A 27,193-nucleotide genomic window follows, 5' to 3' on the forward strand; every position below is an offset into this window, starting at 1 on the left:
TCAATGAAAGGATAAAGAGGAAAAAGATCATGCGGTGGCATTTGCTCAAACAGCAGGTGGTTCGGATAATGCTTATGGCTACATAAGTGGAGGTCGGGGTTGTTGAGGAGGGCGTGGTTGAGTTCAAGGTGGCCGAGGTGACGAAAGACCACGCGTTTGTTTGTTCTGCACAAAGGAAGGGCATTGGCAATCAGAGTGCCCAGAGGTGCAAGAGTATGACTACAGGAAGGCAGAGGGACAAGAAAAAGCCGCAGGGAAGCAACCAAGTGTATCCATGGTCCAAATTAAGTCTCTTATTGAGCAAGGAGATCCAGAGGTTTGCGTGGTGATGCACTCGGGTAAGAAGAGTCAACCTCTAGCTCAAGCGCAGCAGATTAGTCTAGCATTGATTGGCCAGCACATGAAAAAGTGCGGCATTAAGTTACCTCTTAGGTTCAGGAGCAAGCACCCAAAGTAGAGGCTGCAAAAACCTCACATGATGTGGTTCACTTTTGGGAAAATGTTACAGTGATTGTTTGGGTTCTTTCGAGCCGTCTAGAAGTAGTCCGTACGTGCCGGAGGGATCTACAGCGCCCAGGGTTGATTGTGGATTAAGGCACTACCTCTTGTTCACAACCCTGTGTAACAAGCAATTGGGATTGTGTAAGCAATTTTCACCAGTCCTTGTTGGCAACTGTTGACCTAGGTAGGGTGTCCCCCCCCCCGCAGTGGTTGCGGGCGGTTGAAGCTGAGGAAGAACCAGTCCTCCCTGATATTCCGGTGTGACAGACACGTATTCCGGAGATTCAGTGGTTCATCATGGGACTGTCATTGATCAAGTTCTGATTGATGGTGGTTCGGGTGTCAATATTGCGATGCAATTGGCTTATGAGAAGATGGGATGGTTGGAATGGGAACCGGTCCCATTTTGGTGTGGATGGTTGACTAGCGCGAGTTTGTCCTTTGGGCATTTTGAAAGGAATAGTGATTGAGGTTGCGAGAATTATGTTTGTGATGTCTTTTGTGGTCCTTAGTATGGAAGACTCCAATCAAGAATACAATCTTTTGTTTGGTCGTCCATGGTTACGGGCGGCGACAAGCCAAGGTGCGGCACAATTGGGAACACAATCAGATGACTATGTGGCGGGGTCAGAAAAAAGTGAAGTTTGCATTATGGGAGCATCGTCAGAGCTGAGTAGTACCATTTGGACGGTGATTGCAAAAACAATAAATATGGATGAAGGCTTGGATGAAGATGAAGAGGAGAAATTTTTGTGGGCTAATGCGGATTTGGTCCCACTATGTGTGGTGGATGTAGCCTGCATACGGATGGTGGCTCCTATACCGGAGAAATCCCCGGGGAGCCATTTTTTGGTGTGGATGGTCATCCCCTAGATGGTGAATTAAAAGATATTCTGGAACAAGAGAGAACCTTTGAGGCGCAAATGAGTAAGGTTACCAGAGTCGAAGAAGATGCTCTGGAGATTGTCTTTCTAGGAAAAGATAAGGGATCCAAACCTGTGAAAGTTAGCAGTTTCCTGGATGAGAAGTTCTGGGAGGCTCTGGTGGATCTTTTGACAGAATTTATGGATGTCTTTGCATGGGATTACTCAGACATGAAGGGCCTGGATCCGAAGTTTTATCAGCACTGCATTCATTTAAAGCCAGATGCAGTTCCTTCCAGACAGCAGCAGTACAGAATGAATCCGCATGTTGCAAAGTAGGTTAAAGAAGAGCTGGATCATCTCTTGGCAGGTTGGATTCAGTGCTCCAATATAGAATGCAGAGTGGATTTCTCCAATCATGATTGTGCCCAAGAAGAATAAGAAGATACGCATCTGTGGGAAACTCAATGTGGCTATTGTTCTAGATCCATTTCCCTTGCCATACATGGATACCATCTTGGATGATGTGGTATAATCAGATTCGGATGGCATCAATGGATCAAGCTAAGACAGCATTCATCACAACCTGGGGTGTGTTTGTGTGTACAGTGATGCGGTTTGGCTTGAGGAATGCTCCGGGTACATTTCAAAGGGATATGCATGAAGTTTTTGGGCCATTCTTGACAGCTTTCATGCGGGTCTTTCTGGATGATCTCAGTGTGTTCGGGACCTCTATTCAACATTTTGGAACTTCTGCGAACTGTAGCTTAAACCCCTTAAAGTGTTGTTGTTGCGGATTGCAACAGTTCTTTTTGTGGGTTCGCACAGTCCACCGCGCGTGCCGGTGTTATGTGGGCCGCACACTGCAAGACCGCACACCACAAGTCTGGAGTCCGGACCGCAAGTGTAAAGCCGCAGTGCGTACCCTACATGAATAGTCATTATTGGATCTCAAGGGGTGTAAACAAGAGGTCACACCTGTTTGAATCCCATGACTATGTAACTCTTTAAAAGGCTATACACATGTGTATACAAAGCAATCAATCAATCAATCTGTGTTTCATGCGATAATTATGTAGTTTGTGGAACATTAACCATGTCACACTGTGTATAATCGTTTCTGTATTCATTTAGCATTATAAGTCACCTTTCCAATTAACGTTGTATGCTAAGAGGGTAATCATTCCCATATTACTGTATTGATGTAAGTACGTAATACAATAGGGTTCTATTCAATCTAATATTCATTTTTGGCACAACATGCAGCGGACAAAGTTGCTACAAAAGAGATTGTGACATTTGTTTTTGTTCCACCATCCCCTATTGAAATGTTGCATCTCTCTGGCCATGTTGTGTCCTATGGATGCATGGTAGGTCATTACGTGTCCATGGGGCTTGATTTTTTAGCTGGCAAGATGAATTCCTCATACAAACTTGTACATGATTTCTTCACCGAAGTAGCAAGGGAGGACCACACATATAAGAGGATGGGAAAGGTAGTCAAGTGGGCCATAGACTTGGTCTTCATTCACTTTCCTACAAGGTACGAGTTGGAGGTGGGAGGTGGTATGCACCCTTGGAACATGCTAAGCGAGGGGCACATTTAGCATGGCATCAGAGTGGGAGAAGCATCCTTAGCGGATAGTGGATGGTTGTGTTATGGGTACCACTAGCAGGTGTTCCATCATACTGAGCTTCTTGTTTTGTTTCCCTTATAAAAAATTGTTTGACTAATCTACTAACTATTTTTCTGTTGCTTAGGACAAGCGATAGCTTGGTTAGAGTACTACCTGCATGTCCAAGGACTTGAGGTTGGGTGTCGCATCTTTGTCCACACCACAAAAAATTACCACATGGATATGATTACCAAGCTGGCATCGAATTGGTGGTAAGATTCTTTGCATTTCTCTAGTGAATTAAATTTGACCGTTGTCACATGATTTATAGACCTCTTTCATGTAGATGAGTTCATCCTTGTTGGTGTTTGCACATGGCGAGTCGGTTTCCGGCCTCTAGTGTATCTAGAGGAGAGCATGTCTTTGTTTAGGAGGTTGGAGCTTTAGCAAGGTAGTGATTGTTGGACACACTACCTCCCGGAGAGGCACTTAAGATAGTCAGGCCATCATCAACCAATACTTGGCATGGTGTTGTGGAGAAATCCACAACTTATGTTTCTTGCATTTTATACACCTTTTATGTCCCCAGAGTGGTCTTGTGTTGGAGATGGGGTGTGGCACAACTCCCACGATGTGTGATTTTGTTAGGCCTCTACATGACCATGCATCTCTTTCATTGAGGATGATGGCATAATCAATGGTGTGGTACAACCTTTGGTGCAGACTGCTAGTGCTAAGAAGGCACACTTGGAGTTTCATGTGGAGGAGGATGTGGGTGATGCCTACAAGGTGTTTGTCGTAGATAATCCAATTGATGATTTGTGAGGATCCACACTCAGAATACTCTTCTGAACATACATTTCCATGTTTTCATTGATTGGTTTCTAGTACCATGGATATATTTTATTTTGGCATGGATTAACTTTGTTATTATTCACTTTCTTTTTTAGGAACTTACAGACATTGTGGTATTGTGTAAGGTTAGGTTTGTTGAAATAGTTATAGCTTCATTGAGTGTAGCTATTTTATTGCTAGGATTAACTCAAGGTTGCCTTCTTCTCATTATCATGTTTTTTGTAGCATCTTACCATGCTAGGTTGTCAGAAGGGGAGGTTCTTACACTTCACACCTCAAAAGCCGGAGGGAGGATGTAGTCAATCAAGTACACCATCACCAACTTAGCATAATGGAGCATGTATGTTGAGATAAGATAGGATTCATGGTTGTAAGTCCTAAAAGAATGCACATAAGATTGTTACATCTCTTTGGGAATCCATACTATGTCCCAAAACTAGTGGATCTTCTTTTCATGTACACAAACATGTAATGGGAAATTGTGATGCATGTGGCATTGAAAGAATTGTGTTGTGTCCATGAGAGTGAGTTGAGAATGATTTGCATGTGTCTATTAAGATCTTCTAGGACATGGAAACATGAATTGATGAAGAAGACACAAAAGGATATGGTATGCAAGAAGATGCTTTGCAAGGATCTTGTGTTGCTTTTCCAAACACACCTCACAAGTTTCATTGGGCATAACTTTGTCTATAGGTGTTAGGATGAATAGTTTAAGGGATTTGTATTGAGATTTGCACATGATGTGGTAGTGTCTGTTGTGCTGAAAAATTACTCTTTCAAAGAGAATAATGAGATTCAATATATGCACTAGCATTCAAGTCAAGCGACCATTTTTTTAACATATAACATATTACTGTATGCTATCACATGATGTTAAGAAGGCATGAATCATGATACATTATTTGCAAAATGTTTCCTTTTTCTTCATGATAAATGGCTAAAAGAATAAGGCTTTTCACTAAAGTGGCATTAGGTGTTGTATGATGGAGCCACATCACAATTGAAAGGCAAACATCCTTTTTGCTTTGTTGCCAAATTTTGGCAACTCAGAGGGCTACAAAAATGACATGTAATTTCTTTGGTTCAGGGCATGGTGTGAGGTGAAAAAAAGAAAAAAGAACCTGCGCCTCTATAGCCCTTCATCTCCCAAACTTGGAAAACACTAACACAACGGAGGCACCACCAGCCACCGGCTGGAACACTTTCCACAATTCACCACCCAACCCACGCCAGACAGATAGCACAAAATAGGGGCACCATAGACAAAGCAAACACCCAGCAATATATTCCCAGTCAAAACATTTCATACAAGCTTCTCCCGACACAGAAGCCTTACTCACACAACCATACAAACACTCACTCAGGCCTGTCACTGCCGAGGATACACCACATCCTCAATCACCGCGAACCTCTCGCCTGCATGCTGTGCCAATTACACCAGAAAGAACCCGGCCACTTCTCACTCTTCAGAGGGCGCCCCACCAGCTAACCCTCAACTCTCTGTGCAGCCCATCACTTCTGTGTGTGTCGCCAGTAGTTAGCAGCTACCCAAACACCTCTCTCTCTCTCTCTCTCTCTGTGCTGATCCTCTGCCAGCCTCACCACAAACCCAAGCACCACCTATCCCTTGTCTTTGTCTTTGACGTGCTATCAGCCCCACCAGCCTCTGCACGATCACTTGTCCACAGCCCTGTCTCCTAGGCGACCTCCTCACAGCCGCCAACCTTCTACCATACCCACAGCCACAGGCTGTTCACCTGCCTTCGCTTCCACATCCAGCTCATTATCATCACCTCCAAGGCCTCCGCCAACCTATCACTTCTCATGCGTCCCTTTTCGCTGTCTCCTACCCGTTGCCTTTGACGCCAGCACAACAGCTCGACCATCATCTCCTTGCGCTATCAGCCACCTTGTCACCAGTTACCAAGGTCCTTCACAAGGCGGCTCCTTAGCCCACACAACCTGCTGCCGGTAGCGTCTGCGCTCCACCCGAGAGACTTCTCCTCGCACCAGGCGGCCCATTTTAACCCAAGGCCTACCAGCCACCTCTGCTTTGGCCCTTTTCAAATCACAAGAGCAACCCCTTGTATCGCCTCTGCGCCAGCTATCTCGCTGCTCCAGTCATCGCCAAGGCCTCAATCACGTCGACGTCTCCAGTCAGCTCCCCGTCGCTACACCAGCAGCCGCCACTCAGTCACCAAGGGGGGCCTCCAGCCACGAACCTCAGGCTAACGTCTGTCTCTGCAGACTGACCAGGGCACTCCCGGCTGCGCTTAGCCACACAAAACCTTGCAGCTCTCTCCTGCTTGTAGCTGCACATGCTTGAAAGCCCCAAAAAAAAACAAGGCGGCCATTCTCCTTTTTATCTGCAGGCTGCGCATCTCCCGCCAACTTTCCACGCTTCTGCAGCCTTCCAGAACTCCTTGCGTCTTCCTTTCACATGCTGGCCGTTGTGCTGATCTCTACATGGCTTTTGTTTTATGGGCCATGTTTATTATATTTTTTTCCTTAAGAGCTTCAATAATGGCTACCTTTCCTTTCCACACCATGTCCAAGGCAACACTGTCCCTTCAACCTTAAATGCCCATGCTTCCATACCTCTTCAAACACGACCTTCCGAGTGCCCACTTTTTTAAAGGGACGTGTACACATTTCCAGAGCCATCGAGCGGCTGATACCACCTCCAGCAGCTATGTTCCGAACAGGCCTGCATAAGCCCAAATCAAAACCATCTACCTTGTACACCTGAAGACGCATTCAAAGCCAACCTCTTCACACTTGCCATGCACACGTATGTACACAAGCCCAAAATACCTCCCAGAAAAACGCCTGACACATGGCAAGGGCCACCAATTCTTTTGAAGAGGAAATGGTCAAAAACAAATGAATTCATTGTTTTTGGCTCTGGGGAGGAGTAGAGTAACAGTGCATAAAACACTATTAACCATTTACAAAGAGGGAGGCTTCATTTATAGGAAAAAGTGAGCCTCTAACCAAGCAAACTGATTCTAGACTTTTCCACATCAATTTGGTCAATTTTTGACCATTTTTAAGTCAGTTTAGCTTACTTTTTGGATCTAGTTGAAGCAAGAGAGAGGAGAGATGAAAATATCTCATTATTTGTGAGTTTAAAATTCAACCACACATGTGAAATAGGTGCCTCCTTCATGAGGGAAGTTCCCCACATTGAGGTGTCAAAAATGCATCATTTCTTCTAAATATCTCTTCTTTTTTACCAACACAATAACCTTGTCCTAAGTCAACTCTTCATCTTATAAGAGCATTTACTCATTTTTGGGAGATTTTCTTTTATTCTTCCATTTATCTCCTCCCTACATTTGGATTAATCTAATTGATCCATAGGAACCATAATTCAAAAATTTCAAAAAATCTGGACCCTTAGGCTGCTAAGGTCCTTTTTACCTGATTTCAATTTATTCCAATTGCACATTCAAAATTTCTTTTTGAATATGTGTTTCAGGGGAAACCAATTTAGACACTAGGAAGATTTTTATATCCAAAAATATCTCAATTTTGAATTACCTCCCTCTAGACATTTTCTCTCTAAGCCAAAACAGGGTAAAACATGATCCTTCTTTTATTTCAGAGAGGGAAATAATTATAAGATCAGAAGGGGAGGTTCTTACACACCTGCACACCTCAAAAGGTGGAGGGAGGAATCTTACATCCTACCCCACTTAAAAAATGCGAGATGTCCTCATCTCGCAAAATTAGAGGAGAACTCTTTTTCCTTAAGATCCAACTGATTTTGGGATTTCTTATAGTCTGTGAACCCAACAGAATTCTGGGATAAAGATCCCTTATATAAAACTCGTCATCAGATAATAATTCACTCACATCATAACATTCAATCCTTATCACAATAATGGTCCATTAGACCGAAATTTCTATCTGAACAATCCTTCATGGAAATTTTCAATTATACAGATTTTTAATTTGACATCCCTTAACTTGATCCACTAGGTCAAGTGTTAACAGCAGCAATCTGCCAGCACAATCCACTAATCTCATAGTGATTTGCTGAAGTCATTAATGTCATTCCAGCTAACGAACATCATTACAGGGACTCGTCCCATTCATCCTCGTTGTGGTTTTGCTTAGTTTATTACATTTTAACCAAAATTCAGGAATCTTCATTTTTCAATCAGTCATTCACATCATCCCGATTCACATGCTATCACATTCATTCACATCCTATATCATTCATTCACATCCCGATTCATATGCTAACACATTCATTCACATCCCGATTCACATGCTATCACATTCATTCACATCCTATATCATTCATTCACATCCCGATTCACATGCTATCACATTCATTTACATCCTATATCATTCATTTACATCCTAATTCACATGACATCACATCTCATCTATTCATTCACATTTATCTGATTCACATCACATCTCATCTCATCTATTTACCTCTTATTTCATCACTTCTATTCTCATCACATCCATTCTCTATTCATTCTCATCTATCTGATTCATATCACATCTTATCATATCTATTTATAGAATGTAAGAGAATTCTTATTTTTGATATAAAGATTCTTTACGCATCTATTTATGCATAAGAACAACTTCAATGGAAAATAACACTTTTATAAAAATTCATTTATGCATAAATTTAATTTTAAGGAGAATAACACTTTCGAGATAAAAAAAATCTTTTATGCATCTTTCTATGCATAAAATCAAAATTGATGAGAATAACTCTTTTGAAATAAAAATAAATTTCTTTATGCATCTTTCTATGCATAAAATCAAAATTGATGAGAATAACTCTTTTGAGATAAAAATAAACTTCTTTATGCATCTTTCTATGCATAAAATCAAAATTGATGAGAATAACTCTTTTGAGGTAAAAATAAATTTCTTTATGCATCTTTCTATGCATAAAATCAAAATTGATGAGAATAACTCTTTTGAGATAAAAATAAATTCTTTATGCATCTTTCTATGCATAAAATCAAAATTTGATGAGAATAACACTTTTGGAATAAAAATAAATTCTTTATGCATCTTTCTATGCATAAAATTAAAATTTGATGAAAGTAACGCTTTTATAATTAAAAAAATTCTTTTATGCATCTATTTATGCATAAATTCAATTTTAATGAAAGTAACACTTTTATAATAATAAAAATTCTTTTATGCATCTATTTATGCATAAAAATCAATTTTGATGAAAGTAACACTTTTATCATCAAAATATTTCCAATATGCATCTTTCTATGCATAGAAATTAATTCTAATGAAAATAACACTTTTATAATAAAAATATTTTTAATATGCATTTTTCTATGCATAGAATAAAAATAACACTTTTAGAATACACAAGCGGTGGGGATTACTCGTTTTGAATAATAAAAAGATAAAACCTACTTCACCTAATTTAAGAAAATTTTACCATAACCTCCTTTGTATGGTTGACAATTTTTTAATTTTTTTTCACTCTCTAAAATTTACTAGAAATTATCCAAGATGATTTAAATCATTCTAATCTAATCAATTTCCACTTTATTAAGAGTAAACAATATGAAAAGTTTAATTCCATCAATTTGATTACACATCTAGGATAAAGAAAGGCTAAATTCAATAATGAAGAGAAGGGGGAAAGCCTTTCCAGCAAGGCATAACATCCATTTTCATTTTAAAGAAAGCAAAAATCAGAAAACCATAAAATAGAATAAGAAAAAGTAGAATTTCTAACTTACTAGGAGTTTTGTGAGCTTTCCTTTGGCTTGATGGTTTGAGGGATCTACTCTTGTTTGCAACAAGAGTGGCCACCAATGCTTTTGAAGAGAAAATGGTAAAAAACAAATGAATTATCAATGAATTCATTATTTTTGGCTCTGGGGAGGAGTAGAGTAACAGTGCATAAAACACTATTAAGCATTTACAAAGGGGGATGCTTCATTTATAGGAGAAAGTGAGCCTCTAACCAAGCAAACTGATTCTAGAATTTTTCAAATCAGTTTGGTCAATTTTTGACCATTTTTAAGTCAGTTTAGCTTACTTTTTAACTCAGTTTAGCTTACTTTTTGGATCTAGTTGAAGCAGGAGAGAGAAGAGATAAAAATATCTCATTATTTGTGAGTTTAAAACTCAACCACAGATGTGAAATAGGGAGGAAAATTCCCCACACTGAGGTATCAAAAATGCATCATTTCTTCTAGATATCTCTTCTTTTTTAACTAATAACCTTGTCCTTAGTCAACTCTTCATCTTAATAGATGAGAACACACGGAGCTACAGACAAAGATTCCACAATGTTTAAGCATCACAAAACACCTTTACAATGTCTCTAAACACATGAGGGAAAAAAAAAAAGAAAAAAGAAAAAAGAAGCAAACAAATAAGACAACATAGAGGCTTCACAACCTTCTCAGAAGATTCAGTCGTTCAACAAGCACACTGTAGCGCATTCAACAAGGGTAGGTGTTTCACATCATCACGGTGTTTCAACAGGTCATGGTAATTTTTCAATAGCTCTCACCTCTTGAGTAACAGGGATAGGCTTCATAGAGTGAAAGCTAGCTCTCAGCCGCCGCCAAAGGAGAGAGGAAGGAAGAAGCCATCATCGCCTTCTTCAGGCTCAAGCGTGGCTTGAAGAGGTGAATTATGAGAAATAGGTAAACTTAAGGTTTTTACCCACTACTCTTTACACATTTGAATCATTCACACTAGGACCTTGTCCATTCATATTGCAATCAGTCATTCCATCTTGTGGCCATTCACATTCCATCCCACTTGACCTATTCACATTATAGGCAGCCATTCCATTTTGTGGTCATTGTTTTGACCTTTGTTCACATCCTTTGAGCTTCGTGGAAGTGGTTTGTGTGCCGTGTGACCAATTTGATGCATTTTGGGTGTTCACGCCCACACTTTTGATAATTTAGTGTATTTTAGGCATTCACACGTGCATCTTGGCCCTTGTTCATGCGTGGGTGGTCATTGTGAAAATTTTGGTCATTGTTTTGACCTTTGTTCACGTGCGGGTGGCCATTTGAGCATATTGTGCTCTTTCCACACGCGGTGTGGCATTCTTGAGTACATTTTTAGGGTTTTTTTTCATAAATCTCGGGCATTGGGATGAAATGGGGATCTATTATTACCTCTACCCCGCTTACAATCACCGTGCTACCCACCATCATCATAATCGACATCACTAACGACTCCATCCTAGACGCTGATCATGTGGCATCCACTTATACTCTATCACTCTAGCTCCATGTCCATCATCTTGATTTACCATTTCAGATGAGGAGATACATATCATTTGCTGAGTTTATACATACATTTGGCACATCGCGGCTTCAACCTCTAGATCTGTCTTCACCAACATCATGCTATGATGACATATCATATTCATGTCACTTATGGATGTTTAAGCTTGAGATGTTGTTGCCTAGACAGTTTAGACACTTATTTGATGAGGGGGATGTCCATGCCAGATGGTCTAGACGTATTACATGTGGTGATTTTGTTGAGAATCTATGTGGTTATCTTTATAGGGATGGTTCGGTATTACTTGCATGGGATGATGTATGTGGGGACTTGATTGAGTGCCCTACATTTGTTGATGATTATATCCCTAAGGATGGGTATCATTATGACATGCATTGAATGGGTGATGATGTTCATGCTATGACTACAGATGATTATATGGGTGATGATGATCGTAGTAATCATTCATGGGATACATTTTTTGAGTTATGGCACGACAGGTTTGGATCCTTGGAGGACATGGATCGAGCATGTTACCACTTTCGTCGCTATCACAGTAGTGGTGTTCGCATTGGGCCTTGAGAGCTTCTACGACTCACCCATGACATCGACTAGCCATCATCTCATTGATTCTCATTTACTTAGACCAACTCATTCATTATATTATAATGGGGATGATCAAGATGATACTGTATTGCACACACACACACACACACACACACACACACACACACACATGATGATATTGATGTATTGCACACACATACACATGATGATAGTGATACATGTGCACATGATATCACTGTCATATATGCAAATGATGATGATGTATGTGATAGTGATAGTCAGGGTGATGTGTGTGAGTTAGATCATGTGTGCATGATCTCGAGGGCAGAGATGGCAGTGAGCACATTGAGCATTGCGAGCATCATAGAGCTACCTATCTCTATTCCTAGTGATGACCATAGTGATGCATCCCATGATCTTGATGGGCCTTTAACTAGTCATGATCATTAGGCTGCTGGTCAAACATTCTTGATTATACATGGGGATGACACTTCACATGTTGATGAGCACATCATAGACCATGAGGAGCATAAACCTGAGGTTCTAGTATTAGATATGTTGGGATACTTCTCTACAGTTATTACCTGTGGAGAGATTTCATATACAACTACTACTCCTAGTTTTCATAGAATTCCTAGTAGCATTTGTGTGTAGATGAAGAGCCCCCCTGTCGGGGAGACACATCTGGAGACCTAGTGTTGCTTTTGCCAAAGTAAAATCGGCCTTCTCCCCCGTCGCTAGCACATCTACTAGCCCCCCCCAGACTCCCTACTACATCTTCGTCGTGGTCAAGATGGATGTGAGGGAGCGGGGGTGGGTCTAGTTGAGGAAGATGGTGTGGGCTCATCACAACCATATTGTGATGGGCCTGCACCACTTGGCTCCATGCCACTCAGTCCCACGCCTATCAAAGGTGTGGTCTACCCGACTAGCCAAGTGGGGTAGATTACCCCCATGGCATTGGACTAGCCCAATTGTAAGCCCTCTTGCATATAAGATTTAAAAATAAGACTTATAGAATGCATAAAAGTTTAACTGTGTATGTGAAAAAGGTTTGATGAAACCATATCTGTGTCTGAGTAAACTGAGACCTAGCTTGCTACCTATATTGTTTGTTTATAATAGATAGGAGATTTTCCACATATGGGGCTTGTGAGGGGTCGATCGACATTGCCTATACATACATGCATGAGGCAACAAAACACAATTGCTCTAACAAAAGCCATGCTTAAATCTTAAGACAAAAAAAAGGCAACATGTGATATTAGAACATTGTTGAAACCTCCTATAATACTGCTTAGACAAGCCGGGTGGACAGTGCCCCTTTTGGATGATAGCTTCTGAGGACTTCCCACCACATGCTCCCCACTATTAAAGCCAAAGGCAAATCCTCTTTTATAAGACAAGGATAGTGAGAAGATCGAGGGATCCCCATCTACTATAGCCACATACTCGTGGATAACCACTCCAAACATGACATAAACAACATTCTAGATGGCCTATAACAACGTCCCATATCTCTATACATAAGCCTAAATCCTAATCCCAGCACACAAGGATGCAATAAACACGAGGTTGAATGAATAAGAGATCTTACCTCCACAATGTCAGCCAAGGAGAGGACAACAATGCTGAGCCTACAAAACATAACATGAGAAAAACTGAAGGTGAATACATAACGGTTATTCCATAAGGGCCATGCATAATAGGCTATTACATAAGGGCTATTGCGTAAACGTATAAATAGGGTATGCATAGGCATTGCATAGTGACTATGCATAAGCACTATGCATAGGGGCTATTGTATAAGGGCTATGCATAATAGGCTATTACATAATGGCTATTGCGTAAGCATATGAATAGGGTATACATAGGGGCTATGGCCGCTACATAGCCTATGCATACCCTATATACATAGCCCTTATGCGTAGTGCTTATACATACCCTATGCATATGTTATGCATAGGGTATGCATATCGGCTATGCATAATAGGGGCATACCTTGTGCATACCCTATGCATAGGGTGTGCAAAGGCTATGCATAGGGGACATAGCCCCTATGTATATAGCGCTTATGCATAGCCTATGCATAGGCTATGTATTAGAGCTATGCATAAGGGCTATTCATAGGATATGCATATGCTATGCATAGGGACTATGGCCCCTATGTATAGCCTATGCATAGCCGATGCATACCCCATGCATCGCCTATGCATAGGGGCTATGCATAGGGTATGCATAGCCCTATGCATAGCCCTTATGCATAGCACTTATGCATAGACTATGCATACCCTGTGCATAGCCTGTGCATAGCCTATGCATAGGCTATGCATAGGGTATGCATCGGCTATGCATAGGATATGCATAGCCCCTATGCATAGCCTATGCATAGTCGATGCATACCCTATGCATAGGCTGCTATGCACAGGGTATGCATAGTCTATGCATAAGCGCTATGCATAGGGGCTATGTATACCCTATGCATAGGGCATGCATAGGGCCCATAGCTCCTATGCATAGGCTATGTATGGCCTATGCGTACCCTATGCATAGCCCTTATACATAGCCTATTGACTTAATCCTAATCTGCGGCACCCAAGACAACTTGAAGAGAAGAAGCATAAACAAAGAATGGAAAAAGAGGGCTTACCTCTTCTTTGAGAATCCGTATGAGCCAGCCACCCTTGGTGGTTGTTCGCTTGAATAGACCTACAAAAAATTATCATAGTAAATCAAAAAGTTAGTTCATTTTAACATATTATGCAATAGGCCATATGCATAAGGCTAATGCATATGCCTATTGCATAAAGGCTTATGCATAAGCCTATTGCATAAGGGCTTATGCAATAGGGTATGCATAAGGCTTATGCATAAACCTATTATATAAGGCTTATGCATAAACCTATTACATAAGGGCTTATGCATAAGTCTATTGCATAAGGGCTTATGCATAGCCTGTTGCATAAGGCTTATTACATAGCCTATTGCATAACGCTTATTTCATTAGGCTATTCATAAGGCTTATGCATAAACCTATTGCATATAGCTATTGCATAAGGCTATGTATAAACCTATTGGATAAGGGCTTATGCAATACGCTATGCATAAGCTTATTGCATAAGGGATTATGCATAGCGTATTGCATAAGGCCTATGCATAGTCTATTGCAATAGGCTTATGCATAAGGCTATTGCATAAGGATTATTGCATAGCCTATTGCATAAGGGTTTGCGCATAAGGCTTATGCATAGCCTATTGACCTAACCCTAATCCCCGACACCCAAGGGTGCAAAAACACAAAGAGAAGAAGCATAACAAAAAATGAAAAAAGTGGGCTTACCTCTCTAATGAGATGTCGTATGAGAGGATTGGCCTAAAATCTTGTTCACTTAAATAAACCTATAAAAAAATATAGTAAATAAAAAAGTTAGTTCTTGTTAACACATTAGCAAGCAAGGGAGAACAAGAGGAAAAAGAGGCGAGTACCCTAAACCCTACTTCTAATGCATAAGTGAACGAAATAAATTAGTTTATGTTAAGCCTAAACCCTAGCTCTATGCATAGAATGCTTAATAGATAGCTTTGATGGAGAGATCTCCATTAAAGCTCTCTATTAGAGCTCTGTGCATTAGGCTAGGGTTACGGCAAGGGAGAGAAAAGAGAGGGGAAGTGATAAAGGGGAAGGAAAGAGAGGGAAAGGGGAAGAAAAGCTCACATAGAGCTTTGTACAAGCTTTTCATAAAATCGGGTTGTTGCAAGATCAGGGTGTCCAATTTTATCCAGTTTATGCTGGACTGGGACAATGCTTGGAGAGCAAATTTTGGGGGGCAAGGTACTTAAAATGAGATCAAGCAAATAATAGAAAATACGCTTGCTCTTAAATTAACCTAATATAACTTAAATTAATATAAATTAGTCTAATTAATCAAAATTAATCATAAATATGATGAAATGATAAACAAATGATCTTTCCATACTTAGAGTGATCCAAGTTATTTTTCCATAGATGCACCATTACAAGTCCACTAGTCCCTATAGTTTTTAGATGATTCACATCAAAAATGTAATTTTACTAATTAGATTATTAATATTTACAGGCCTTCTGATAGTGTGGAAGAATTTTGAAAAAGTGATCATAACAAATCCAACCATTGGATTTGTAATTTTTACTAACCACCACATTCTACTAATGTCTCAATATCTACCCACTCTTTTGATCTACAAGATTGAGGATTTTAAGTGGTAGCTATTATGGGTACAAAAAGTAGCATATATTATAACACTTTAAAGACCTTGAAATATTTAAAGAAAATAGACAGATATCTTAAAATTTTCTCAAAAAATCAAGTTAAGCTCCATATTATGTGAAGATCTAAGGTACAAAGTGGGAATCTCATATGAGTTTATATGTGAAAGATATTAGCATTTTATGGAATCAGTTCAAATTTGGGACAGGGTGTATACATTGACTTTGTACCTAAGAAAATGAGGACTTTTGGCTATCTAATGCTTAATCAAATTATGCAATTATATTTCCAACTTTGAATATGATGTTCCAATAAAAGAACTTGAAACAAAATTCCTTCATTTACTAGGAGAAATTAGCCACTAAAGGTAAATAAATGCCTGTTTTTTTACTGTTTATAGGGTGCCTGAGTGGACAAAACTGGGTACCCTGATCTTGCAACCACCCAATCTTGGAATAAGAGAAAGCATTGAAGCTTTCCATTAAAGCTTGGGAGAAAGCAAGAAAGAGGCACTAACCTTGGAGAGGAAGAGATGATTGATGGAATAGCCTTGAAAGAAGAGGTGTGGTGGGAGGAACAAATAGGTTGCAGGTGTAGCCTCTGCATGTGCAGGGTAAGGAAAATAGTAGGTAGAACTTGACTCCCATTAGCACAGCGTTTTAGGCAGGAGTGTCAGTTCCTAGGTCACTGCTTTAGCAGTGAAATTTTGATGCTGAGCAGTGGATTTTTGCTACTGGGCAGCGAAAAAACGTTGTTGTAGTCACTATATAGTAGGCAAGAATTGGGTAATTTTCTGTCAATAGTTTTGGATGGTGTTGTTTGTTTTGTTTGAACCCTAAATCAGTTTTGGCCAGGTTGAAGATGTCTATTAGTGATCATCAAGGGCTGGAAGTTGGTTCCGAGGCATGGCTGAGAGAAACAATTCATTATGTGTGCGATCAATGCAAGGGTCAATATATACAACAATGTTGTATAACAATTGAGCATGTTTGGACATATGGTCTTCATGAGGCATTGGCACAACCAAGTGTGGATAATGACATGGAGGAGAACCATAAGAGAGTGCTAGGTAACATTCCACACCATTCACTGACATCGGGTAGAGTGCGGAAGGTGGCAAGGCTTCATATGAAAAGCATGGCTCAGACTCATCTTCCCCAACAAATGAATGAGGTGTCTCCACCATTGCCACATAAGGAGGAAGAGAATATCATCATGGATGATATGGTGAATGACTTCTTTGGAGGGGAGATCATAGATTATAGTGAGCAAGCTCTAGTGTCACAAGAAGAAGAAACTTTGCATAGAGAGCCAAGCACCCCTTTATGGGATGTTTGTACTCCACAATGCAAGCAAACTTGGAGCTATTAAACTTGCAAACAACTTATGGATGGAGTGATGCAAGTGTCACCGGTCTTCTTCGATAAGACCGTCTCATTCTATTGTCTCAAATAGAAAATGGGTCATGTTCTATATACTTTTCTTGTTAATAGTTTGACATATGATTTCTTATGTTATGTTGTAAGCTTCTCAAGAATATTCTTCCCCCTCAAAATATATTACTAAAATCACGAGATGGGTGTCGTAAAATGCTCTCTAATGCTAGGTATGGATCACACAAAAATACACGCATGTCCCAATGATTGCATGCTATTTAGAGGGGTTAATAAAGATGCAACACAATGTCTACAATGTGGGGAGAGCCACTATAGGGATGATTTGCAAGGAGATAAAGTTCCCTGAAAGGTTTTGAGACACTTCCCTATCATTCCTCACATCCAACACATATTTAAATGTAACGGGATTGCAGAATTCATGACATGGCATGCTACTCATCACTCAAACAATGGCATCATGAGGATCCTAGCTGATTCACTAGCATGGCAACATGTGGAGTATCAATGGCTAGAGTTTAAAGATGAGCCCCGTCACTTACGTCTCATCTTAGGCATGGATGGTGTTAACACATTTGGCTTCAAGTCCAGATTATGGTCTACTTGTCCTATTGTATTGGTGAATTACAACCTCCCTCCATGGGCGGGAATCAAGAAGGGTCATATCATGCTTGGTCTCCTTGTACTAGGCAAGTATAAGGCAGTGAACATGGATGTCTACCTCGAGCTTTTGATTGAGGAGCTTGAGGCACTATGTCGACGTATCAAAGTACATGAAGTTTCAAAGCCAATAAATAGGCAGAGGCGGAGGTGAAAGGAGTTTTGCTTTGGATGATGCATAACTATCACGGGTTCTCGAAGTGCTCAGGTACCTACTTGAGCCCAATAACTTTAAGCTTTAACCTTTAAACTTTAATTTTATATCTCTATCTCAATCATCTCAATTTTAAAATAGGTTTGGCAATCTTCGGACATCATACATGTCTGATTTGTGGACCATCACATATTTCGAAAAGACCCTCTATACTTAAGAAGGTGGTGTATGATAAACATCATTGATTTATCCCTCCTTCACATTCCAAGTATGTGCCACATGAGATCTCGCCACTTGTGATGAGAGGTAGAAATTGGTTTGAGGCATGAAGAAGCACCCCCAATCCACAACTAAATGGGATGTCTAGACACTCAATCTTATTTCGACTTCCATATTAGTGTGACATGAAGATCAATCATCTCTTAGATCCCATGCATATCTTCAAGATATTTGGGACCATTTAATTGGTAAAAGAGATACAAAGGGTGCAAGGGATGACTTACAAAGCCTTCAAAATGCATGGCCAATTGAAAGTGAGAGTGGCAACATGGTCCTACCAAAGGCACCATGGGTATAAACCAAGAAGGAGCACAATAAGGTGAAAAGAGTGATTGTCTCTTTTCGTAAACCAATGAGAGTAATACATTCATTGAAGGGTGTAAAATTATATGGCCTCAAGACAAATGATTGGCACAAGATATTAGAGGTATATAAATATTCGCTTATTCATTTTCTCTTTGTGGTACATAATTTGTAGGCTTATATACTAACTTCCATTTTTTCTATGCATATTTTATTCTTCTAATTTCTATAGTTGGTTGGGGAGGCAAGAAGGTGAGAGAGGCTATTTACAAAATGGGAAGCTCGGTGAGGTATGAATCTTCTCTTCAATCCACTAGCTAAGTTATCTTGCTTATTTGGTATTCTCATGCGCTCAGAAGTTATATATTGGTAAATAGTACACATGATTGCTATGTACGTAGGTCGAGGAAAACTTTCCTAGAACAATTCTCACTAGCCAATTGCATCTTGTGGTGCATTTTGTTGATGAAGTGGCATTGTGTGGTGTTGTTCATCTTCGATGGATGTTTTTTCTTGAAAGGTTCATGAAAACCTTAAAGGACTTTGTGAGACAAAGAGCAAGGCCAGAAGCAAGCATGGTAGATGGATGGTTATGCAAGAGTCTCTGTGTATATCTCAAAACATTTATCTCACATAGATCCTTCCATGTCACGATTGTTGAGCAATGAGGAGGATGACAGACTAATCACTAATGTGTCTCATAGAAAAGAAGGCAACAAAGACTGGATGAATAATTACACCACAAGGTGAATACATTTTTCATTCTAAATAGTCCTATCATGGAGAAGTGGATTGGGAGATACAAGGATGCAATCAATAGATGAAATGATGAGCGAAGATCTTTTAGAAGAGCAAATAGGCGCTTGCCATTCCCACTTGTCTTGGAACCTCTACCAAATGTGATCAATATAGAATGGCTTCATATGGAAATATCAATGGCATTGCAAAATGGAGAGATGATCACAAGAGAAGAGCATGAGTATGCAAGAGGATGTGACCATCACAAGTAAGTACATTTTTCATCTCTGTCTCATGTATATACCATGTTTAATGCACTATACTAAATGTCATGCTTTTGTTTAATGCTAGTACAAACTATATAATGCACTATACTAAATGTCATGATTTTCGTTAATGTTAGTACAAACTATATAATGCAATATGGTCAGAGGAAAGGCACTTTTTCATAAAGCGTGTGGATTCTAAAAGAAACACATTTGATTGTGGTGTGATGGCAACTTTTGAGCAAGAAAGGAGAGCTAGTAGACATGATACCAATGTCATAGAGGACAATCTTGAGTATTGTAAAACTATTCAAGATATTCTTGAGGTTAGATTTATAGCATTTAGTTTATTCATCTTTGATGTCAAATGGTTCAAGGTGATATATAGAGGTGCTCAAGCAGCCATGAGATGCAACATCCAAATGGGTTATTTCAAATTTATTCCACCAAGTTTTGGAATGATGAGAAAGATACTTTCATACTACCTCCACACTGTCAGCAGGTTAGTAGCCCAACCAATCCCAAATTAAATCTTAATGTAGTATAAGAAAAGTGTAACCCCTTTGATTTGTTATATCAGGTTGTGTTTGATGCCGATCAAATTGATCCAAAGTGGTGGTATGCTATACAAGTTTCCCCTCGTTCAAAACATATCTTTCAAGATCAAGATGTGGAGGTTGAATCTCTGGATGATGAGGTGCAAGTACTACCTCAAATTGGCTCATTTGAAGAAGACGATGAAGAAAACATTTTGGAGGGGGCTAATCAAGAGCACAAGGAACATCAATCTGAAGAAGATAATGAGTCACCTATCAATCATGGCAATACTTCATTGGATCATGATAGTGATATTGATATGGAACCCCATCTTTTCATTGAGCTTCTATGAAGAGATATAGACATTGATGAGCAACACATATGGATTTATTACAAGATGGGATAGATTAAGGATCTTGACATTATTTTGCTTCGCAAAAGTTTTCAACTATATTTTTTTTTTCTCACAAAACATGGCTCCAAGTGGGCAGATCCAAATGCCCGAGGGCTCGCGGATCCTCACATCGGAGATGATGCCTACACCAGAGGATTCAGAGCATCATTGCGAGGCATCGAGCTCATCCGACCAGGCATCCCACTATGGCAGATATCCAAGCCATCCGGCAGAGACCCATGCTAGAGCTCCTAGGATGATTACCACTCCAGCCATATACTGTTGTCCTCACTGTCACTTTTGTACTCCCCCATATTTATATATTCATGTATCCATGTACTCATGTACCCCATTTTAACTAGTAGCATGAGCTTTCCACTCTCCCTAGTTGCTGCTTTTTTCGGATGCTCCCTGCTGATGTATTGTAGGGCTAGATACTTACCTTCAGTTCTTTCTTTTCTTTGCAGACAGTGTATCAGATGTCACATGGTTGTAACTTTGGTCTCATAGGTCACTTTGGACTTTTGACGACGTTAATATAACATTTCATTTCTCTCTCTCTCTCTCTCTCTCTCTCTCTCTCTCTCTCACACACACACACACACACACACACACAAAATTGAAGCACATAAGTTACTGCAACATGTGTGGAAGAGACCATCGAGCAACTATATTTCTCTCAACAATGCTGTAAGGTTGCTGTTGTGGGGTCAAGAGGAAGGAAGGAGGGCTCAAGAAATTCTCTCACATGTTTTGTGTAGAGGGTAAATACTTCTCTCTCTCTCTCTCTCTCTCTCTCCCACCGTCCCACCGTCCCTCTCCCTCTCTCTTTCCCTCTCCCACCATCTCTTCCCCTTCCCCTCCCTCTCTCTCTCTCTCTCTCTTTGCAATTTGCATGGAGGCCCTCAAAAGGATGTTGAGAGATGTAATCGCGGTGTTGTGTGTATGTGGGAAAGCACCCTAGAGGTGCAAGATAATGTGGCAAGATAAGAATTCCACATGTAATATTGAATGGTATGTGAGTGTTGATCAAAAGAGTGGAAAAGGGAGTGCCACATGGATGATGATTTGTAAAGTGGGATAAGGCTAGAAAGCCTATATCATTTTATGGTTCATTTGTGATATGCAATAGAATTGAGTGTTGAGGGTGTATTCTCTCTCTCTCTCATGGAGTTTTTAGTATAGTTTAATCCACCTTAATTATGTTTCTTAATCTATGTCTATCACCATGATCAATCCCATTTTAGGATTGTTTAACATGGTATCAGAGCTTGGGTGGGATAGTCATGGTGAATATTTATATATAGTTTTTCTTGGTTATGAGTTCTTTGATTAAGCATTATTTTTAGTTATTATGAAAAAAAATATGCACACTCATATTACCATTTGGATTTGAATTTGTGAGGATTTGAGAGAGATTTGGAGCTGCCATTCTCAAGTTTGAGAGGAGATTTGCAACAAGGAGGTTGCATAGAAGCGGCCCAAGAGAGTTGCAAATGGGAGTTTTACAAAACATGGAGAGCCTGTTCATCATCAAAGAAGCTGAAAATGGAGATTTCAACAAGTATGAAGACTATGGAGTCTTCCGTGTCATCAAGGAGAAGTTGCCAAGGAGATTTATGAAGGTATTTTGGTGATTTTTTGCCTCATTAATTTTTTGTTTGACCATGAGAGATTGCTCATGAGAAGGGTTGCTGATTTATGGAATGAGAGGTTCCCATGGTTCTTTGCACTTAGGCAAAGAGCATGAGAAGGTGCAAGCTTGTCCTCCAAGGAAGGGGCAAGAGGTTATGGACTGAAATTGCAGCTTGCATGTGCATTGAGCTCACCAAAAGGGTGGAGCATGGTTAAGTTTTCTCATGAAAGGTGAGCAAAATTGTGTGGAATCCATTGAAGGCTTTCAAGAGATTGTGCACCTGTGGTTTCTCTAAGGAAACCAATGAAGAGAAAGCACCCTTCAAGATTTGGCATGCAAATAGGAGGGCATGTGAGTTTTGGGACTCGTCAAGGAGATCATGGAAGCCATATTGATGGCTATTAGAAGCTTGAGAAGAAGCTAAGCAAGAGAAGGAAAGAAGCCTTAGAGTAAGGCAGGAGCAGGATATACTACAGCTATTGAAGATGTTGAGAAGCCCAATTTCTTTGCAGTGGCAGGTTAGATGGTTTTGTTGTAGCACCTACTACATGGAGTGGACCATTCGGAGCATGATGGTGGGGATGCAAAGAAGCATGGTGAGGATTAAGCAAATAAAAGGAGAGTGAACCCATATGAGAGCAAATGAGCAGCAGCTAAAAGGAAATTCGACCACCTCGGCAGGTAGAGAGAGAGTAGCAAAGCCATGATCACTCTGAGAGGTGAAAAGAAGCATATGTGCACCTACACATAATGAATGCCACATGATGATGGCGCATATCTAGTTTGGTAATCCTGATAGGTTGAACTTTCTAAGTGGCTATTGCCCTAGTGGCCAGTAGAAGAACACACAAAAGAAGCCCTGTGGTTTTTGTGGTAGTTGCTTTGAGGTCTACAAGCTATGGCGGGAGACTTTCTCTAGTAGGCAAGCATTTGGAGGAGACAACAAGCAGTTGCAAGAGGCGCAGTTGGGTGAGTAGTCACTCGTTGTAGAGCACAAGGCAAAGAGGAGCGAAGCTACTGGAGAAACGAACAACACTAGAGAGCACACCCAAAGCAAAAACAACAATGAAGAGAGAAAGAGCCGTAGGTACATTGAGGACGGCGAAAGCTGCAGAGAGGAAGCAAAAGGCCACTCATTATTTTAGAAAAGAATAAGGATAGGGTTTGAAAATCCTAAGGTATAAAAATCCTCCATGCTAAGCCCTTGTTCACATGTTGTTGGTTTAGATGTGACTTGATGAGTCACATGGATGTGAAGATGGCCAAGTTGCGGCAGTTTTGGAGTATGCTAGATATGGAGAACCACCATGCATGTCATCTTTGGCGACTAGTGTGTGTCACATGTTTATTAAACTTTACTACACATAAGAAAAAATGCTTTGATTCACATTGGGTGGCTAAACATTGGAAAATAATCATGTTCTATGGTCAAATCAGACTTAGTGGTTCCATTGTGAGCGAGTCGGCTCAAAATGGACTTGGTGTCTAAGATGGTAGACATGCGCACACATGTTTGGTTGATGAACACTCCAATGTATCATTGAGGGGGAGTGTTGAGAGGTAGCGATTGCGGTTGTGCAATGCTACATTGATGGGTGATGGATGAGTTGTGGAACACCTCAATTAAGAGGGGGTGTTGAGAGATGTAATCACGATGTTGTGTATATGTGGGAAAGCACCCTAGAGGTGCAAGATATTTTGGCAAGATAAGAATGCCACATGTAATATTGAATGGTGTGTGAGTGTTGACCAAAAGAGTGGAAAAGGGAGTGCCACATGGATGATGATGTGTAAAGTGGGATAAGGCTAGAAAGCCTATATCATTGTATGGTTCATTTGTGATATGCAATAGAATTGAGTGTGGAGTGTGCATTCTCTCTCTCTCATGGAGTTTTTAGTATGGTTTAATCCACCTTAATTACATTGCTTAATCTATGTCTATCACCATGATCAATCCTATTTTAGGATTGTTTAACAAAGGATATAAAAGACTATCTCTTTTATAGACTGGTGGAGGATTGAGAAGCAAGATAGAGGCGTAACGTCAGATGAAGGAGGTAGTTGTTCGTAAACAGAGGAATGGCACAAGATAGATGGGAGCATTGGACAAATAGGTAATTTAGATGTATCTATTGCTTTGACGGCCCTACTAAATGTGCATCTTAGTATTAAATAAGGACCGCATAGCAAGTCATTACTTAATACATGCATGATAAGTTTAAAATGAATATACATTCTACACATCATATCACAAGATTATGTTCCCCTCAATTTCAAAATACAAAACAAAAGCTTACGATATTGTAGGTAGACCTCATTCCCCTTTCTACTAATGATATCCACAATGACACATTATCTTCCAAAATCATTATAAAAATAACCTATTAAAAGGGAGGGTTGAAAGCACCGACACATAATTACTCTTATGGATAACTCTTAAAGAGGGATGCTTAAAAAGATATGACTAGAACTAACACTTCACTACACTTTTGGAGAGATGCTTAAAAAGGAAATTTGAAGTTTGCTAGTTGTTTAAAAGGATAAAATAAACTATACCATTGTCAAGAATTATGGACAAAGAGGGATGATTAAAAGGGCAGAATGAAATATGTTAGCACAAGCAACACCACATGAGTAGGGCCCAATAAAATAGGTGTAAACTAACACAATCATGGTGGTAGAAATCTACAGGTAGTAAGATGTATTACTAAGATTTTACCCTGATGTTAATTAACTAGCAACATAATGTATGCATGATAATTTTCTCTACATATAAACACATGATATTCTAACATAGAATAATTTTGCCCAGTATGTTATGTATTAAAATGCTATTAAGAGAAGAATGAAGCTTCCCTATTTAAAAAAAATCTATAAATAAACAAATGCTTTGCTTTGCTAAATTTAAAAAATTATGCTAAAATAGCTTTCTTGTAAACTATGTAGTCTTGGATTGCTATGTGGCACATTGATATAATCCCTATTAACGTTGTTGTGGACAAAATAGGTAACATTTCCTGAAAATGAGAAACATTTGGCATCTTTCAAATATTCCATAAAAAAGGTTCAGTTTTTACCTCTTTTAAAAAGTGGTCTACACATGCATACAACACCGCCAAAAAATGATAATATTTTGGGCACTTTGCATGTTTGTTACAAAAATTGACATTAAAAAAGGACTTTATTTTGCTTACTTTTTGAATGTTTTGCCCAGTATTTTATGTATTTAAATGCTATTAAGAGAAGAATGTTATGTATTTAAATGCTATTAAGAGAATATTTTCTAGAGATACCGCTCATGGCATAGCTATGGTTCCTCATTATCATTGCTATCTATACCATCACCATCACTAGTTGATGTGCCTTCCCCTAAGAAGGTGGATGAGGCATCCTTTTCTTCACCATCCACAAATACATGTTTTTTCTTCTATGTGTATACTTCAAACTTAGACTCCTTGGGTCTGCTGCCATGTTAACATGATTGATGATGTGCTATAGAGTGCAACTATAAAAAAATATTAATTTATATGATTATATTACAAAAGTGTTATCTTGATATAATTATTATCTGGATTATAAAACCCTATTTTGGCTCTTGATGAGAGTAGTATCAAAATCAATTTTAAAGGTCTTGAGTATCATAATTTAAAAAATGATAATATATACTTTTTTTGGGAGAGTTTTTTATGTATAGATAAATTTAAAATATCATGAATAAGCTTATATTTAAAAGTTGTCTAATTTTGAAAAAAGTTACATACTCATTTTTAAAGAAAATGTATCCTTAATGTGAGAAAAAAGGGTTTAAATGGTAATTTTAGTTATTAAACATGTTTAGAAAGCATGAAAAAGCTCTCTTTAAGAAGAAAAAGGTTTAAACTTTCTAAAATATTTTTTTTCTGTAAAATATCAAGCATGGGGCTTGGGTTCAAATCCTATCAATTACTACATTAAGTAGGAATCTTTTAGCTACAACATTTGTGGCCAACTTAATGCACAACAAAAACTTTTTAGCTAAAAGTTAATATTTTGCATCAACTTGACGTAAAACATCAAATTTTTGGCTAAGAGAGGATGATTTGTGTCAATTTGATATAAAACATCAACCTTCTATGTAGAACATTAATTTCTTCAGAAAACTTATTGTTTTGCATCACGTTGATGCAAAACATCACCTTTTCCACAAAACTTGATGTTTTGCTTCAAAGTTGATGCAAAACATCAACTTTACCACAAAAATTGATGTTTTTCATTAAGGTTCAAATGCTTCCAAGATCAAAGTTAGAGGATCAGAGGTCAATTTTCATAAACGGCTTGATTTTGTGATTTGGTTCGCCTTTAGCATGATGAGATAACATGCTCCACAAATTTTGAGTACTAATATGACACTGTTTCGGTAAGATTTGCGGATGTTATAGAGTGATTTGGAGTCTATAAATCACTTTGTAAAATCTTCAAGTTGTCTCAAAATAGGGTCATGCTAGTACTTAAAATTTGTAGAACAAGTTGTCTAAGTATGTTAGCATGGACAGGATCGCAAAATCAGGCCGTTTGTGAAAATCAACCTCTGATCCTCCAACTTTCTTCTCCAGAGAATCTGAAACTTGATGCAAAACATTAAGTTTTATGGTAAAGTTGATGTTTTGCATTAACTTTAATGCAAAACATCAACTCTTAGTCTAAAAGTTGATGTTTTGTATCAACTTTAATGTAAAACATCAACTTTTAGAAAAATAAGACAACCATTATGGGGATTTTTTCTTAACTTTGAAATATTTTTGGATTTTTATGAGAAATATTTTATTTTTATTACGAACGAATATGTAAAAAATCATTCCAAATAGTAGATGGTAGCTAATAAAATCTCAAAAATTTAGAAAACTCCTATAAATCATAGAGAATTAAAGAAAAAATATGCAT

General features: G+C 39.1%; 1 protein-coding gene across 2 annotated transcripts in view; it reads right to left on the bottom strand.

Moving 5' to 3' along the window:
- LOC147621228 (MADS-box protein AGL72-like) overlaps positions 1 to 27,193 on the bottom strand; it is a 54,030-nt gene that overhangs the window by 8,030 nt on the left and 18,807 nt on the right. For both annotated transcript variants that reach the window (XM_086824515.1, XM_086824514.1), the window contains exons 3-5: positions 15,006 to 15,064; positions 14,316 to 14,374; positions 13,263 to 13,302 (exon numbers count right to left, since the gene is read on the bottom strand). In XM_086824515.1, the coding sequence (XP_086680641.1) occupies positions 15,055 to 15,064 (10 nt within the window). In that variant the 3' untranslated portion in view covers positions 13,263 to 13,302; positions 14,316 to 14,374; positions 15,006 to 15,054. The remainder of the gene's footprint in view (positions 1 to 13,262; positions 13,303 to 14,315; positions 14,375 to 15,005; positions 15,065 to 27,193) is intronic.

Source organism: Cibotium barometz, chromosome 30 (genome assembly GCF_041138505.1).
Source record: "Cibotium barometz isolate CiBa-2024 chromosome 30, ASM4113850v1, whole genome shotgun sequence".
Classification (NCBI taxonomy): Eukaryota; Viridiplantae; Streptophyta; class Polypodiopsida; order Cyatheales; family Cibotiaceae; genus Cibotium; species Cibotium barometz.